This window comes from Clarias gariepinus, chromosome 21, assembly GCF_024256425.1.
Source record: "Clarias gariepinus isolate MV-2021 ecotype Netherlands chromosome 21, CGAR_prim_01v2, whole genome shotgun sequence".
Taxonomy (NCBI): domain Eukaryota; kingdom Metazoa; phylum Chordata; class Actinopteri; order Siluriformes; family Clariidae; genus Clarias; species Clarias gariepinus.
This window is the reverse complement of record NC_071120.1, coordinates 10,966,213-10,978,246: the sequence shown is the minus strand read 5'-3', so window position 1 is coordinate 10,978,246 and position 12,034 is coordinate 10,966,213. Positions and strand designations below refer to the sequence as shown.

Sequence of the window (12,034 nt, the reverse complement as noted above, 5' to 3'; positions counted from 1 at the left end):
GTTCATTCCTTCCTTAACTCATTCCCAACACATGCTGGTCCAGTGTCTGTGACTTTAAATCAAGTGTTTTTCACAAGGATCCCTTTGTGAAAGTGCACATTTTTAACAAACAAAACAAGCCGGAGGAAAACATTTTTCAGTAACGACTGATTTTTTGAGTTATTTATGATGACATCATCAGCGTATAGAGATGTTATAGTTAGAAAGATAAGACTTATAAATATGAACATTAACAAATAGCAATATACACTCTCATTACAGTACCACCTGAAATAGATTTACGAGTTCTATGAAGTTGGCTTTAAAGGGTTTCACACCACTTTGATTTTTGTTTGACAAAAAAAAAGCTGAGCCTCGAGCCCGGATAATAACAGACAAATTCAAAGAGTGGAATTATAAAAAATATACAAATTTAAAGAAGAAAGAAAAGGAGGACATCATGTTGTTTGCATGTACAATATAATATAGAAAATTCACTATTTGATCATTTTTAGACAAAGTGTTGCCTGTCTGTTCAGGTGTTTATATTCGTTATCAGATGATAATTTAAGTTCTAAAATAAAAAACACTATAACCTCTGTTAGCCAACTACTGGGCCAAAGTTTCTGTGTACCTTGGCACATATTCAGTAGGGTCTGGATTTGTGTGTTTGTGATGGACACCGTTCTTCCAAAATATATTTCCTCAATTGGTGCTGATGATGGCAGTGAAGAATCTAAGTGTAGGTGTTCAACTGAGAGAAGTTTTAAATGAGGGCTGATACCCATCTGTATCATAAGAATAACCAGTCATGCTGCTTCCTATCAGATATAAACACGATTCAGTTCCCGTGTGCGAGTAAACCCCAAGCTTAGCGTTCAGGACATTCAGCTGCAGCACAACATTTTTTTTTCACTCTCTAACTTTACAGATTTCTGCTGGTGTCTGATTTACACTCAGCACTACGTTATTCCATGATTTCTAAACCTTGACAAAAGGATTTTATCCTCAACTATTTTGTTCTATAAGAGTTCCACACTGTTTTTACTGGATTTTAGGAATCTGGATTTTAAAATGCCGATTGTGTAAATAGCGATGCGATGCTTTCCAGACACTGATTATGTGCGGCCGTTGCTGGGCCCCATGGCCACCATGCTGCAGAGTCTGCAGGAGTGCAGTCAGCTCGAACTGGCCCTGAAGCTCCTGCTGGAGTCCTACGGCAGCATTTTACAGCACTTTGTCTCCAACAACATGGACCTCAGTTTGAGCATGAAGGTGAGGCATTTTCACAAATTAACCTTTTATTTCGGAAAAAGCTTCATTTTAAAATAGCATTGTAATGTAAAACATTAGCACCTGCATTACAAGGTTTCTTATTCATCAGGGTAATAAATGAGGCGGTTTAATTCATGAGCTTTTAAACTTAATATGTATTAAGGTTTAGTGTAAAAAGGCTTCCTTTTTATTTTCTCCTCAGCTTCATACTAACAACAGGTTAGTCCGAGATAAGCAGACTCTGGAGGCGATCGAGAAGACGGCTCTCTCTTCCGTCACCATGGTCGTGGTGTCTTTATTGCATAAGGTAAACATTCCAAAGAGCCTAAACATCTGAAAATAAAGGTTTTAGATTTAATTCTTAAAATGTACAATAGGAAAATTCAAATGCACCAAAGTTTAACTGTTTCTAATTATTAGAAACTTGACTTCGGGCTGTTTTTGAATGCTTTAATATGAACATAATTTGTACATCATAGGTCCTGAACTGGCGAGTGGTGGACTGTGACTTAGCCATTGGTCTCTGCACTATTCTGGGCAAATCTGACGTTCTGGACATTCTGTGGAAAATAATAACCAACGCTTGGCAAAACTATGACAAGATAATGGTAAGATCATGGACGGGACATATTTTATATATTTTCATACCTGTGTTTTGCCTCAGATCTGCTGCAGTGTGTCACAGGCCAGATATTTCAGTTTAATGTTTGCATTGTCCTCGTCAGGCTGTGGCGATGGTCGGAGCCCATTTCTGCTCACTTTATAACGACCAGCAAGAAAGAACAAACTTCCTGTCTGTCATCACCGATGCAGAGTGGGGGATTAGACTCGGAAAATATGGCGTGAGTCGTTTTTAAGAGATATTTTTGTTTGTTTGCGTGTGTGTTTCTAAAGAAAGTATAATAACTCTAATCGTGTAAACCTTTTTCCGTAATTCTTTCTCTGGCTACTAAGAATAAAAACATGTCCTGCTATAATCCTGTTTCAGATTTCCATTCAGTCCGTGTTCAGACAGTGTTCAGAAAGCAAGAGGAATCTGATTCCTGTACTTGTGAAGAACACAAACATGACTGCTGAGATCTTACACGATTACTGCAGGTGAGTTGATCATACAGCTATTGGTTCCAGCTGAGTAATCTGATCGGACAAGAGGCATTCCACGAGTGGTGATATTGATCATAACAGCACCGGGGCGTTCAACTCGCACTGGTGAAAAGCGGCTGCCTGTCAAACAAACCCCACTTTTAAAACCAGTCACGGGCGCACTCATAGCCAGAGAACACATCTGAGAATAGTCGTTTAGAATTGCCTCCGAACCATCTGTGTTGTTTTTGTTCACAGCTAACTAGCATCTAACACACGGCTGAATCCCAAATCTCTCTTAATTACCACCAAGCAAGGGCACTACTTGGTCTGTGGAAGTCATTTTTCAACTCTGAAACCCTTGAAGTGAATGTAGCTGATATTCTTAAGCCGAAAAAGTGGAAATATAGAAAGAGACTTTCCATGGTTTATTCGCTTCAACCTTTTAAAGCTACTTTTAGCCCTGTTAATTACACTAGGGCTGGACGGTTAATGAAAAAATAATGAAAACTGACGTTCAAAATGTCTAAATCAACATAATCTTTCCCATTTTTCTTCTTCTCCGATTTTGCACTCTAGCCTGTTTTCTTTAAAACATTTAAAAGTGGACAAAAGCACCAGCACCTTCGAAGCACTCTTTAAAAGTGACTTAAATGACGTTGATGCTGTAGAGATGCGACAGTAATCATAAAGACTGACTGTCTTGATGTGCTCACACTTACTTTACTGATTTTATTTTAAGTAATATATTATAATCCGTGCTACTGTCATCACTCATCTATCAGATCATTTACTGTTCAATCTCTCCATGTCCTTCAGGACCTACGGGCTGGACAGCGACTCTGCGCTTAACCTCTACATCACCACACTCCTGCTGCAGGACAAAGCAGATAATAAGCACTGTGAAGACGGAGCAGAGGATTCGGCACTGGCCGAAGGGGACGAGGAGGCAGAAGAAGGGCACGAGGATGTATTGGAACGCGTCCTACAGATTGTTCCTCAGCTGAGCTCCACTGCGGATCTGGTGATCAGTCTGCACACAGCACTCACCAAGGTCAGACTCACTCACAGAGGTCGCAGGTCACAGGCTGCAAAATACAAAACTAGTGTGATAATTAGGACGAGGTTCTCAGTACTTTTGTTGGTTTCCTGCAGCTGAGTCCTTACAACTATGAGCGCATCGAGAGGGTCCTGAAGACCATTCAGACTGCTGAAGGCGGCACCACTGTTATACCACTCAGCCAGGTGTGAGATGTTTTATTCTCAATAAACCTTTCCTGCATTTTAGCTTTGATAATTAGTTTTAAATGAAAATCCAAGCTGGTGTTCAACAGTGTTTATGTTCGACTGTTACTGTGCAGATGATGGGATTGCTGCAGCACCTGAAGTCCCACAAGCGGACTTCCCCTCCCACCGATGTGGAGAGCACGTACCTTCTGGAGAAATCTCTGGAGTCGACTCCTCTCGCCAACACGCGACTGCCTTTCCACCTTCTCCTCCAGACCAACCTTTACTTCTGGAAGATTGTTTGTGAGTATTGCTGTGAGGATGAAGTGAGGGTCTTGTGAGATGAAAAGATTCCCGCCCACTTTCTGCCATTAGAACCTCTTTCATGTTTTGTATCAATTTCTGTAATCTTGTTTAATCTTTAATATCTGTTCCAACTTTATTATTTATTATAAATCAGACACGTACAGTATATACTGTATGATCACATGATGACCTGATGATTGAACTAGTGGCCCTGTGCCATTATTATGCTTTGCATTAGATTTGTTTTGTGTCTGTTTCTCCAGCTCCTGAGCTGAATGAAGAGACCTTACCCACACTCCTACTCATATCCAAACTCATGAAGGTGAAACACATGAATCTCTACATTTAATCACAATAATGTTAGTTTGTGCTGTTTCAGAGAAGAGTGACCATGGCCGAGTCTAAAGGCGACTATGGCCGAGTCTCTCCAGGTCTTTCAGCTGGAACTTGTGCTTTAAAGTTAACTACAATTTGTATGCTTGTTTCCTTTTCCTCCCCTTTATTTTACTCAGGTTAACCTGGATAAGCTTTACATCCTGACAGTAAACCACGTCTTTAAAAACAAGCTGATGCCGTTGCTTCTGGACCAGACGAAGCGCTCGCAAGCTCACGGCCCGTGCAGAGACACCAACCCCGTGATGCAGAACATATTTAAACACGCTCTCTGTATTCAGAACCTGGAACTGGCTGCAGCCACCATGCACAAAATCGCTCAGGATCTTCCAGCAGGTCAGTCCAGTAGTGGGAAAAGAAGTCTGTAGGCCAGCTCTCTGGGGCAAGCAGAGTTTATGTCTATGTTATATTCGTAGTTACCTCATGAACAAGTTGGTTCATAAACCAGGAAGAGGAAATCCTTACTTCCGATTGACTTTCATGAAGCAAAACGTTTTGTTTGTAGTTACATCGTGTGCTTTGTATGATCATATACTCTCTTGTTGGTAACTTATTACCTTGGTTATGGTACTAACGGTTAGTTGTCGCTTCATTTCCTTCGAAAACATGGGACAGTTTGTTCATGCCTGGTGGGGAGCTAATGAATTTATTTCACCAGCTCGGATTTGGAAAGAGTTTCTCTGCTGCCATCCGTTTTCCTCAGGAATCATCGAAATTAGCAGTGAAATAATATAAACAAAAAGCCTTTAAATATTTCATTTTATGTGGAATGAGTTTTGATGTTTTTTTTTTTTATTAAAATCAATACATTTACAAATGTTCTATTTTTAGATGCACTGTATCCATAAATTGTACCTTTGCTGTTTGCAGGTGCAGAGAAAACCATGTTTTTGAAATTCAGCTTGGACCTCGTACACAAATTGCTAAATTCTGATGCTCTACAGGTTGGTTACTCTATGAATAATGTGCTTCATAAAATAAATAAAAGAGTTTTTGCACTTCAGTAAGATTCGTAGCTGCTTTGGGTTTTTATTGCCATTTTGCTCAAGCTCCAATATTTCACCGCTTGCTTTATTCAGTTTATGAAAGTTATGTAAACATTTGTCTCACTTGTTCTCTGTATTTTTCCTCGCCCTGGTTCTCTCTGTGTGTGTTTGTTTGCATGTGTAGGAGGAGCTACGGACGAGGGGAGAAATGTTCACGTCGAAGCTCCAGCTGCAGTACCAGCGGTCGGCCACCGAGAACACGCTCATGACTTATCAGCTGGACTGTCCCGAGCTGCTGAAGCTCACAGGGCTGCCCGGACGTCTCATCGTGGCTCTGTTCGACCACAGCTCGGTGGTGGAGCGCATGAAGAGTCCTGCAGGACAGACCTACCCTGGTGAGAACAAATCTCGTAATAAAGTACTTATTACCCAAGCATTAACACTCAAGCAGTCACTAGACTTTGAATGCAGCGTAAGCATTCTTTATTAACGCTGATGTGCTGGTAAGTGAGAAGCGCGATGAGTCTAGACAGAGATATCAGCAAGCCATGAAAAGTATGGACATTTATTATGGTGAATATAAAGAATGAATATTTTGGAACAATAAAGCTTTGCATGTACGTACTGTACTGTGTGCTCAAATTTAGTGATTCATTTTAGTGGTTTTGATTGAAAATTCGGACAGAAGCATAACACAATTATATTTTTACAATAAACGGGTTAGAATTCTGTGGACAGTTAAGATCCTGTGGTTCAACACATGATTACTGGAATGTGTAAATGTAATATTTATACAGATTAAAAATAAATGCCATGTTGTATACATATAGAGAAAAAAGATACGTTTCTTACAAAATGAATATAAAAAAAAAATCTTAAACGCATTTGCTCATCGACTGTTTCCTGTTGTACATGTGTGTTTGCAGATATTCACGCAGTGGCTAAAGAGATTGCATCCATTAATGGTGTCGATCTACTCAAGATCCGTAATATCCTTCTAGAGAAGTGGCTTTGCAAACCAGGGCGGGCGAATGACAAGGTGACGTGTTCAAAGCATCTAATGGAATAATATGACAACATCTAATAAAACGCAGCATATCAAATTTTGAAGAAAGAGAGAGAGGGAGAGAGACACTGATTATCGTGTGATTTAATGAATAACGGTGTTTGTCACTACAGGATGTCCAGTATCAGGATTCTGTGACTGATCTGACTGAGGATCCTGATCTCATGAGGTGGAAAAAAAACAAAAAAACATCATCATCAGACTTGACAGCATGTTTTCGTATCACGTCTAAGTCTAAGACATTCTCTTCTGTTTTACAGGGTGGTGTATTTGCTCCAGATGCATCCTATGGACATGAGGGCACGACTGCTCAGTCCCATCCTGAGTGCAGAGACATGGGTACAGTTATAAGAGTGTAGTTTCAGCATGTGCATTATTTCCCCCAGTAATCTATAGTGTGTGTGTATAATGTCGCGGGCCAGTGAATAGAATTGAAGCTGTAAACATTACAAGGTAAAGTAAAGTAATGTTTAATTTTTCATCTCAACTTGATAATAAACTGGCAGCGTTGATTCTAGTGTGTAAAAAGCCCTTTTCAGGCCTTTCCTGGCTTGAGAGCACATTTTAAAGAACACAATAACAGACTGGTCGAGTTGACTTTAAGCATCGTACGTGCAGTAGGTGGTTACGAATGAACGCAGGGTGCTTCAGGCAGACTCGGACTAATGCTTAGTTAATGAACGTCCAAAACGGTTGTCAGTACTAATCTGTTTATGTGAAGAGTCTTCCGTCCAGGTTCCTGTGTAAGTCAGTGATGTTTTCAAATGTTAATCCTTCTTTCATTCCTTTTGCTTTTTTCTCAGCCGTTAGGAGGATCAGGTCTCAGACTGACCTTTGAGCACCGCAGCCGCGCTCTGCTCTGCCTCATTCACATCGCAGACTCGCCCACGCTGGAGGCTCTGTCTCACACACCAAGAGATAAAGTCAAGTACGTGTCCGGCTTTCGGAAACTGAAGAATGTCTACGTTTTGTAAATAGTGTCTTAGGCAAATACAGTATGTAGAATCAGCTCTACAATTTAAGGTCATCTTTATAAAAAATATATGTTTATAATAACAGAGTACAATTAAAGTGTTAAATGAGCAGTGTTTTTTTTTTTTTTCATTTAGTCCAGTTGTACAGAATTTTTTATTCAGAAATTACGTAAACATGTTTAGTGTCTTCTTTAGTAGCAGATATTTATTGTGAAATCATAATGTCTGTTAAATTTGTTGCTTTTTCCACTACAGGTACTACCTGAAGTGCTACGTGTACCTCTCTCAACTGGAGGCCCTGAACATTCCCTACAATCTGGAAAGGTTTCTCAGTAGCCCTAAAGAGGGAATGATCAAGGGCTTATGGAAGAACCACAGCAACGAACCTCGGGTACAGACGGCTCTTTTTTTTTTTTAGGGCTTATAGTAATAGTGAGTCAAGGAAAATGAATAAATGCAAAATAAATCCTTCTCTATTGTCTTTCGTAATAATGATGATTAGTTTTTATCATTACTGTATGTGTGTGTGTGTGTAGGCTGTGCGTCTAGTGGCAGATCTGTGCTTGGAGTACGAGGTGTATGACACACAGCTGTGGAGCGGCGTGCTGCAGAAATTACTGGTGTTTAATATGGTATGGAAACTTGATTTTTAAGAAGTAAGAGACGTAAATAAACATAAGTAAACATGTAGATACTGATTATACACTGCCTGCCCCCAAAAAGTCACATGCTGTAAGACTCTCATTTAGTCATCTATAGATTTGATTACAGCACACAATGTGGTGTCCAGGTCGTGTGACAATGACCCCTCAGCTCCCAGAAGCATTTTACAATTTGATTTCTAGAATATTTCCCCGTGCCATCAGGGAAGAGGAAGTCCACTCGTGTGATAATCTGGTCATTCAGTACATTCAGGTCGTCAGCTGACTTTATTTTAGTGCCACATAACGTTACTGAGTCTAGACCTGAGCAACTAAAGCAACCTCAGATCATAACACTGCCTCCAGACGAGTGTACGGTGGACGCTATGCATGATGAGTGCATCGCTTCATGCGCTTCCCTTCCTTCCCTGATGCGCCATCACTCTGGGATCGGTTCGTGCTGTACTTGTTTTTGTGCAACTTCAAGTGTTTAACTGATCATGATTTTCATTATTGTTTCCCAATCACATTACTTCCACAAAGTAAATGGTTCAGCATTAGCTCTCCAGGATAATATATAAAACATACATTTTTAATAATATGTTGAGGAGTTTTTAACCCAGTTCCAGTAGCCACTAATCACGTTAGTTGGTATCTTTGCCTGACGCAGCCCAACAATTTCAGCATGGTGACTCTTTTTTTTTTTTTGGGCAAGTAAGTGTGTTACTGTTATTGTTTATATCGTCTCTGCTTTTCCGAGTGACATAACATTAAAACCACATTACGGGGAAAAAATATGCAAGTAAATAGTTTGTTTAACTGTTGGTTCGGCAGTTTTTTTTTTATTTTTGAATCACGTTACCTCTGGCATTTGATTCGCTCCCTGTTTAGATCAGCTACTTGCAGAAGATTCTGGAAACTCTTCGAGCGGTGCCGAGCCTTTTAGAGGTAATCACTTACTGTATTTCTGTCTGTTTTAATGTGTTTTTTCCCCATTGTTTTTGTCTAACTGTCAGTGGATTACACTTACACTGGGAAGTGTGTTAAGGCTCTGAGTTACTGATCGGAAGATCGGCGGTTCGAGCCCCAGCACCACCAGGTTGCTGCTGTTGAGCCCTTGAGCAAGGCCCTTAACCCTGTAAAATGGCTGACCCCGCGCTCTGACCCCCGCGCTCTGACCCCGCGCTCTGACCCCTGCCTTCTAACAAGAAGCTGGGATATGTGAAGAATAAAGAATTTCACTATGCGGTAATGTTTGTGTGATGATTAAAGCCTGAACTGAACTTACTTAAAGTTACCTCATGATCAAACACATCCAGATGTTAAGCGCCACCACAGCTGGTGGCTAAACGTTGACCAGTGACATGAAGGCTTCCTAATAATTGTATCATTTTTCTTCCACTATTGCACTTGACATTTGTTTTAGGAAAAACACCTCATGAATGAACCCAACTGTAAACTGCGATCATGTTAAATGTTCCTACAGATTCCAAGTTTTTCCAGGACCTGGCGCAGTGTGATCCTAGCCCCCTTTATGACGGGTAAATCAAAGAGATTCTGACTAAACTAAATGGATATATGGGCTTAAATTGGTAAGATATTGACGTGTGTATGTGTGTGTTAACTAAATGCTTTATCTTGGTATATTCGACAGCATCTCTCCCTTTGAGTCCACATCAACAAGCCACTTTCTACAAGACATTTGTTCTTCTGATAAAGTAAGTGTTCTTTCCATAAGCTACAGTAAACAAACAAACTCATTCATTAATATATGAAGAGTATGATTTAGAGCAGATTTCTTTTTTTTTTTTCTAAATTTACAAAAATAAACAAGCTGTTATGGTGTTTGTGATCAGATGTCCATTTCTGCTGAATCTGGATCTCACTGGCATTGCCAAGCGCTTCGCCCAGTTTAACCTGATGGCCTTTTCTCTCGGCACTCTCTTACTCATCCCCTGCTCCAAAAAGAGAGAACAACAAATTCAGGTATGAGATCATCATGCGTCTCAAATGTCTCCATGGCTGCCAAAAAAAAAAAAAACTCGCTATTTCAGTTGGCTCAAACGATCGGTCTGCATTAAGCAGAGAAACCAACGAAGGAGATTTTAAATAACTGGAACTGGCTGTATTGAAGAACCTTTCAATGCAGCAATGGCTGACCGAAAAAGTAAGAGTAGTTCCACCCACACACACACACACACACACACACACACGCACGCACACACTGTGTTATGAGAACTCACAGGATCAAACAGTTGTTTGGCCATAAGAAAAACACTTTCATAGTGAGAAAAAAAACAATTCTCCAGTTTATGAAGGAGTGTAAACAATGGCAGCAACTGAAAAAGGTCATTTTGTCACGTGTGAAACAATACACTCAATGCCTTTTGAGTACAAACCCCTGGAGGTAGTGTCATGACCTGGGGTTGCTTCGGTTATAAAACATGACAGGACTCTTCCACGTTGGGCCACATCACAACTGCATGTTGTTGATTATGACCCTAACTCTGTTATTTGATTATTTGATAAATATTTGTTTAAATACGAAGCCTAGAACATGTACACAATTTTATATAATCGTTCAGTGAATAAAACCAAAAGGTATTTCTAAAATTGAATCACATGTTTTCTCATTATACCCCCAAATTAGACGTTACTGCAGTCCTGTAATCCGACGCTCATCCTGGATCAGCTGGTGGAAAGTATGAGCACGGGAGAACTAGCAGGCTTTCCTTCTCAGGTGTGGCTGCTTTTCATTACAGAACTAAATCTGTGTGTGTGTTTGTGTTTCCATTCTGACCATTTTATCATTATGTGCAGATCAGAGACACGGTGCTGACGTTCCTGTTTAAAACCAGCCGCTACCAGAGCTTGATGAAGAGCGAGCACTTCCGACCCCTTATGAAGCACTTGGTGTTAAAGGCTCAGTCTGATCAGGTGGAGGAGATGGTCAACTACCTGAGCACGCACAACAGGTGACCTCTTTTAAATATCACAGTTTTCACACTGACTGCACAGTTTCTAAGTTGCACTTTGATTCAGACTTGATTTAATCCATTTGATAATTCATTTAATCGTTTAGTTTTTATTTGCATCCATCACTCCTTACAAGACACATAACCAGAAAGCTGATTTAGGGAGATTTACAGATGCACCTGAAATGAGCACAGGACAGCCCTCTAGGTTTTATTCTGGTTCATAACTTTTTTGTGTGTGTGTAAATGTTTATAGGAAGGAAGAGGCTATCGGTCTGGCTCAGGAATACGTGAGATACAGTGAGCTGAAAGCGGGAGAAAGGAGCCCGGCGAGCCCCGTTAGTTCTGACCCCATTAAGGTAATGAAAAACAGCTAAGCAGTGTTGGATCGGCAATAACCTATTCCTTACTTTGATGTATGTGAGGTCTTAATACATTTATTACATTAGCGTGTTGTATTGAGCTGACTTTTTAACATTTTCTGTTAGGCTAATTTGAGTTTGTGAAATATATATATATTTTTTTATTTCAGGAATTTTTGGCACAAGCAATGGAATCCCGGGATTAACACAATTCATTGTATGTGAATATTATACCTAATATGTATAAACTTGCACTTTTTGTGTGGATATATATGTTTGTGTGTGTTTAGTCTGATAATGTTGACATTGTTTTCACACATTAGTATAAATAACAATAAAAATATTGTCTGAAGTTCACATTTCAGTTTTCTGCTTTCTTCTGTCCTGTATAAGCCTCACAATACATTGTTCTAATAAAATACTTTTTGAATTCTCACGTGTTTGAAGTCTGTTTTGTGGTAACATTGGTGAATAAAAAGATGTCAAATAAATAAATATTATATAACTATACATTTCATTATGTGTTTAATGTTTAAATAGTTGGATTATGCTTCTTTAAATAAGTCCAGAATATGCTTCATTTATTTTCTCCAATAAATATGTTATGCATCTTATGATACATTTACCTCTTTAGCATTTAGCGTTTCTGATTGGGTACCAGATGATTTGATTGGTTCTGTGTTTAAAAGTCTGGGCCTACCTTATAATCCAATGTTATCTTTTAAGCGAGACATTTTCTGCATTCTAAATCAGTTAGAGTTACCAGC

At 39.7% G+C, this 12,034-nt stretch overlaps 1 protein-coding gene across 1 annotated transcript in view; it reads left to right on the top strand.

The window, feature by feature from the left end:
• The window catches only part of kntc1 (kinetochore associated 1), a 30,773-nt gene extending 19,117 nt beyond the window's left edge, over positions 1–11,656 (top strand). The window contains exons 36-61 of the mRNA XM_053481391.1: positions 1,091–1,254; positions 1,457–1,561; positions 1,734–1,862; positions 1,980–2,096; positions 2,243–2,352; positions 3,157–3,391; positions 3,493–3,582; positions 3,699–3,867; positions 4,134–4,192; positions 4,383–4,599; positions 5,134–5,207; positions 5,434–5,644; positions 6,176–6,288; positions 6,429–6,484; positions 6,576–6,654; positions 7,119–7,243; positions 7,545–7,680; positions 7,826–7,921; positions 8,822–8,878; positions 9,417–9,471; positions 9,585–9,648; positions 9,787–9,916; positions 10,581–10,670; positions 10,751–10,905; positions 11,162–11,264; positions 11,438–11,656. Coding sequence (XP_053337366.1) covers positions 1,091–1,254; positions 1,457–1,561; positions 1,734–1,862; positions 1,980–2,096; positions 2,243–2,352; positions 3,157–3,391; positions 3,493–3,582; positions 3,699–3,867; positions 4,134–4,192; positions 4,383–4,599; positions 5,134–5,207; positions 5,434–5,644; positions 6,176–6,288; positions 6,429–6,484; positions 6,576–6,654; positions 7,119–7,243; positions 7,545–7,680; positions 7,826–7,921; positions 8,822–8,878; positions 9,417–9,471; positions 9,585–9,648; positions 9,787–9,916; positions 10,581–10,670; positions 10,751–10,905; positions 11,162–11,264; positions 11,438–11,473 — 2,975 coding nt within the window. The 3' untranslated portion in view covers positions 11,474–11,656. The remainder of the gene's footprint in view (positions 1–1,090; positions 1,255–1,456; positions 1,562–1,733; positions 1,863–1,979; positions 2,097–2,242; positions 2,353–3,156; positions 3,392–3,492; positions 3,583–3,698; positions 3,868–4,133; positions 4,193–4,382; positions 4,600–5,133; positions 5,208–5,433; positions 5,645–6,175; positions 6,289–6,428; positions 6,485–6,575; positions 6,655–7,118; positions 7,244–7,544; positions 7,681–7,825; positions 7,922–8,821; positions 8,879–9,416; positions 9,472–9,584; positions 9,649–9,786; positions 9,917–10,580; positions 10,671–10,750; positions 10,906–11,161; positions 11,265–11,437) is intronic.
• Positions 11,657–12,034: the final 378 nt, after the last annotated feature.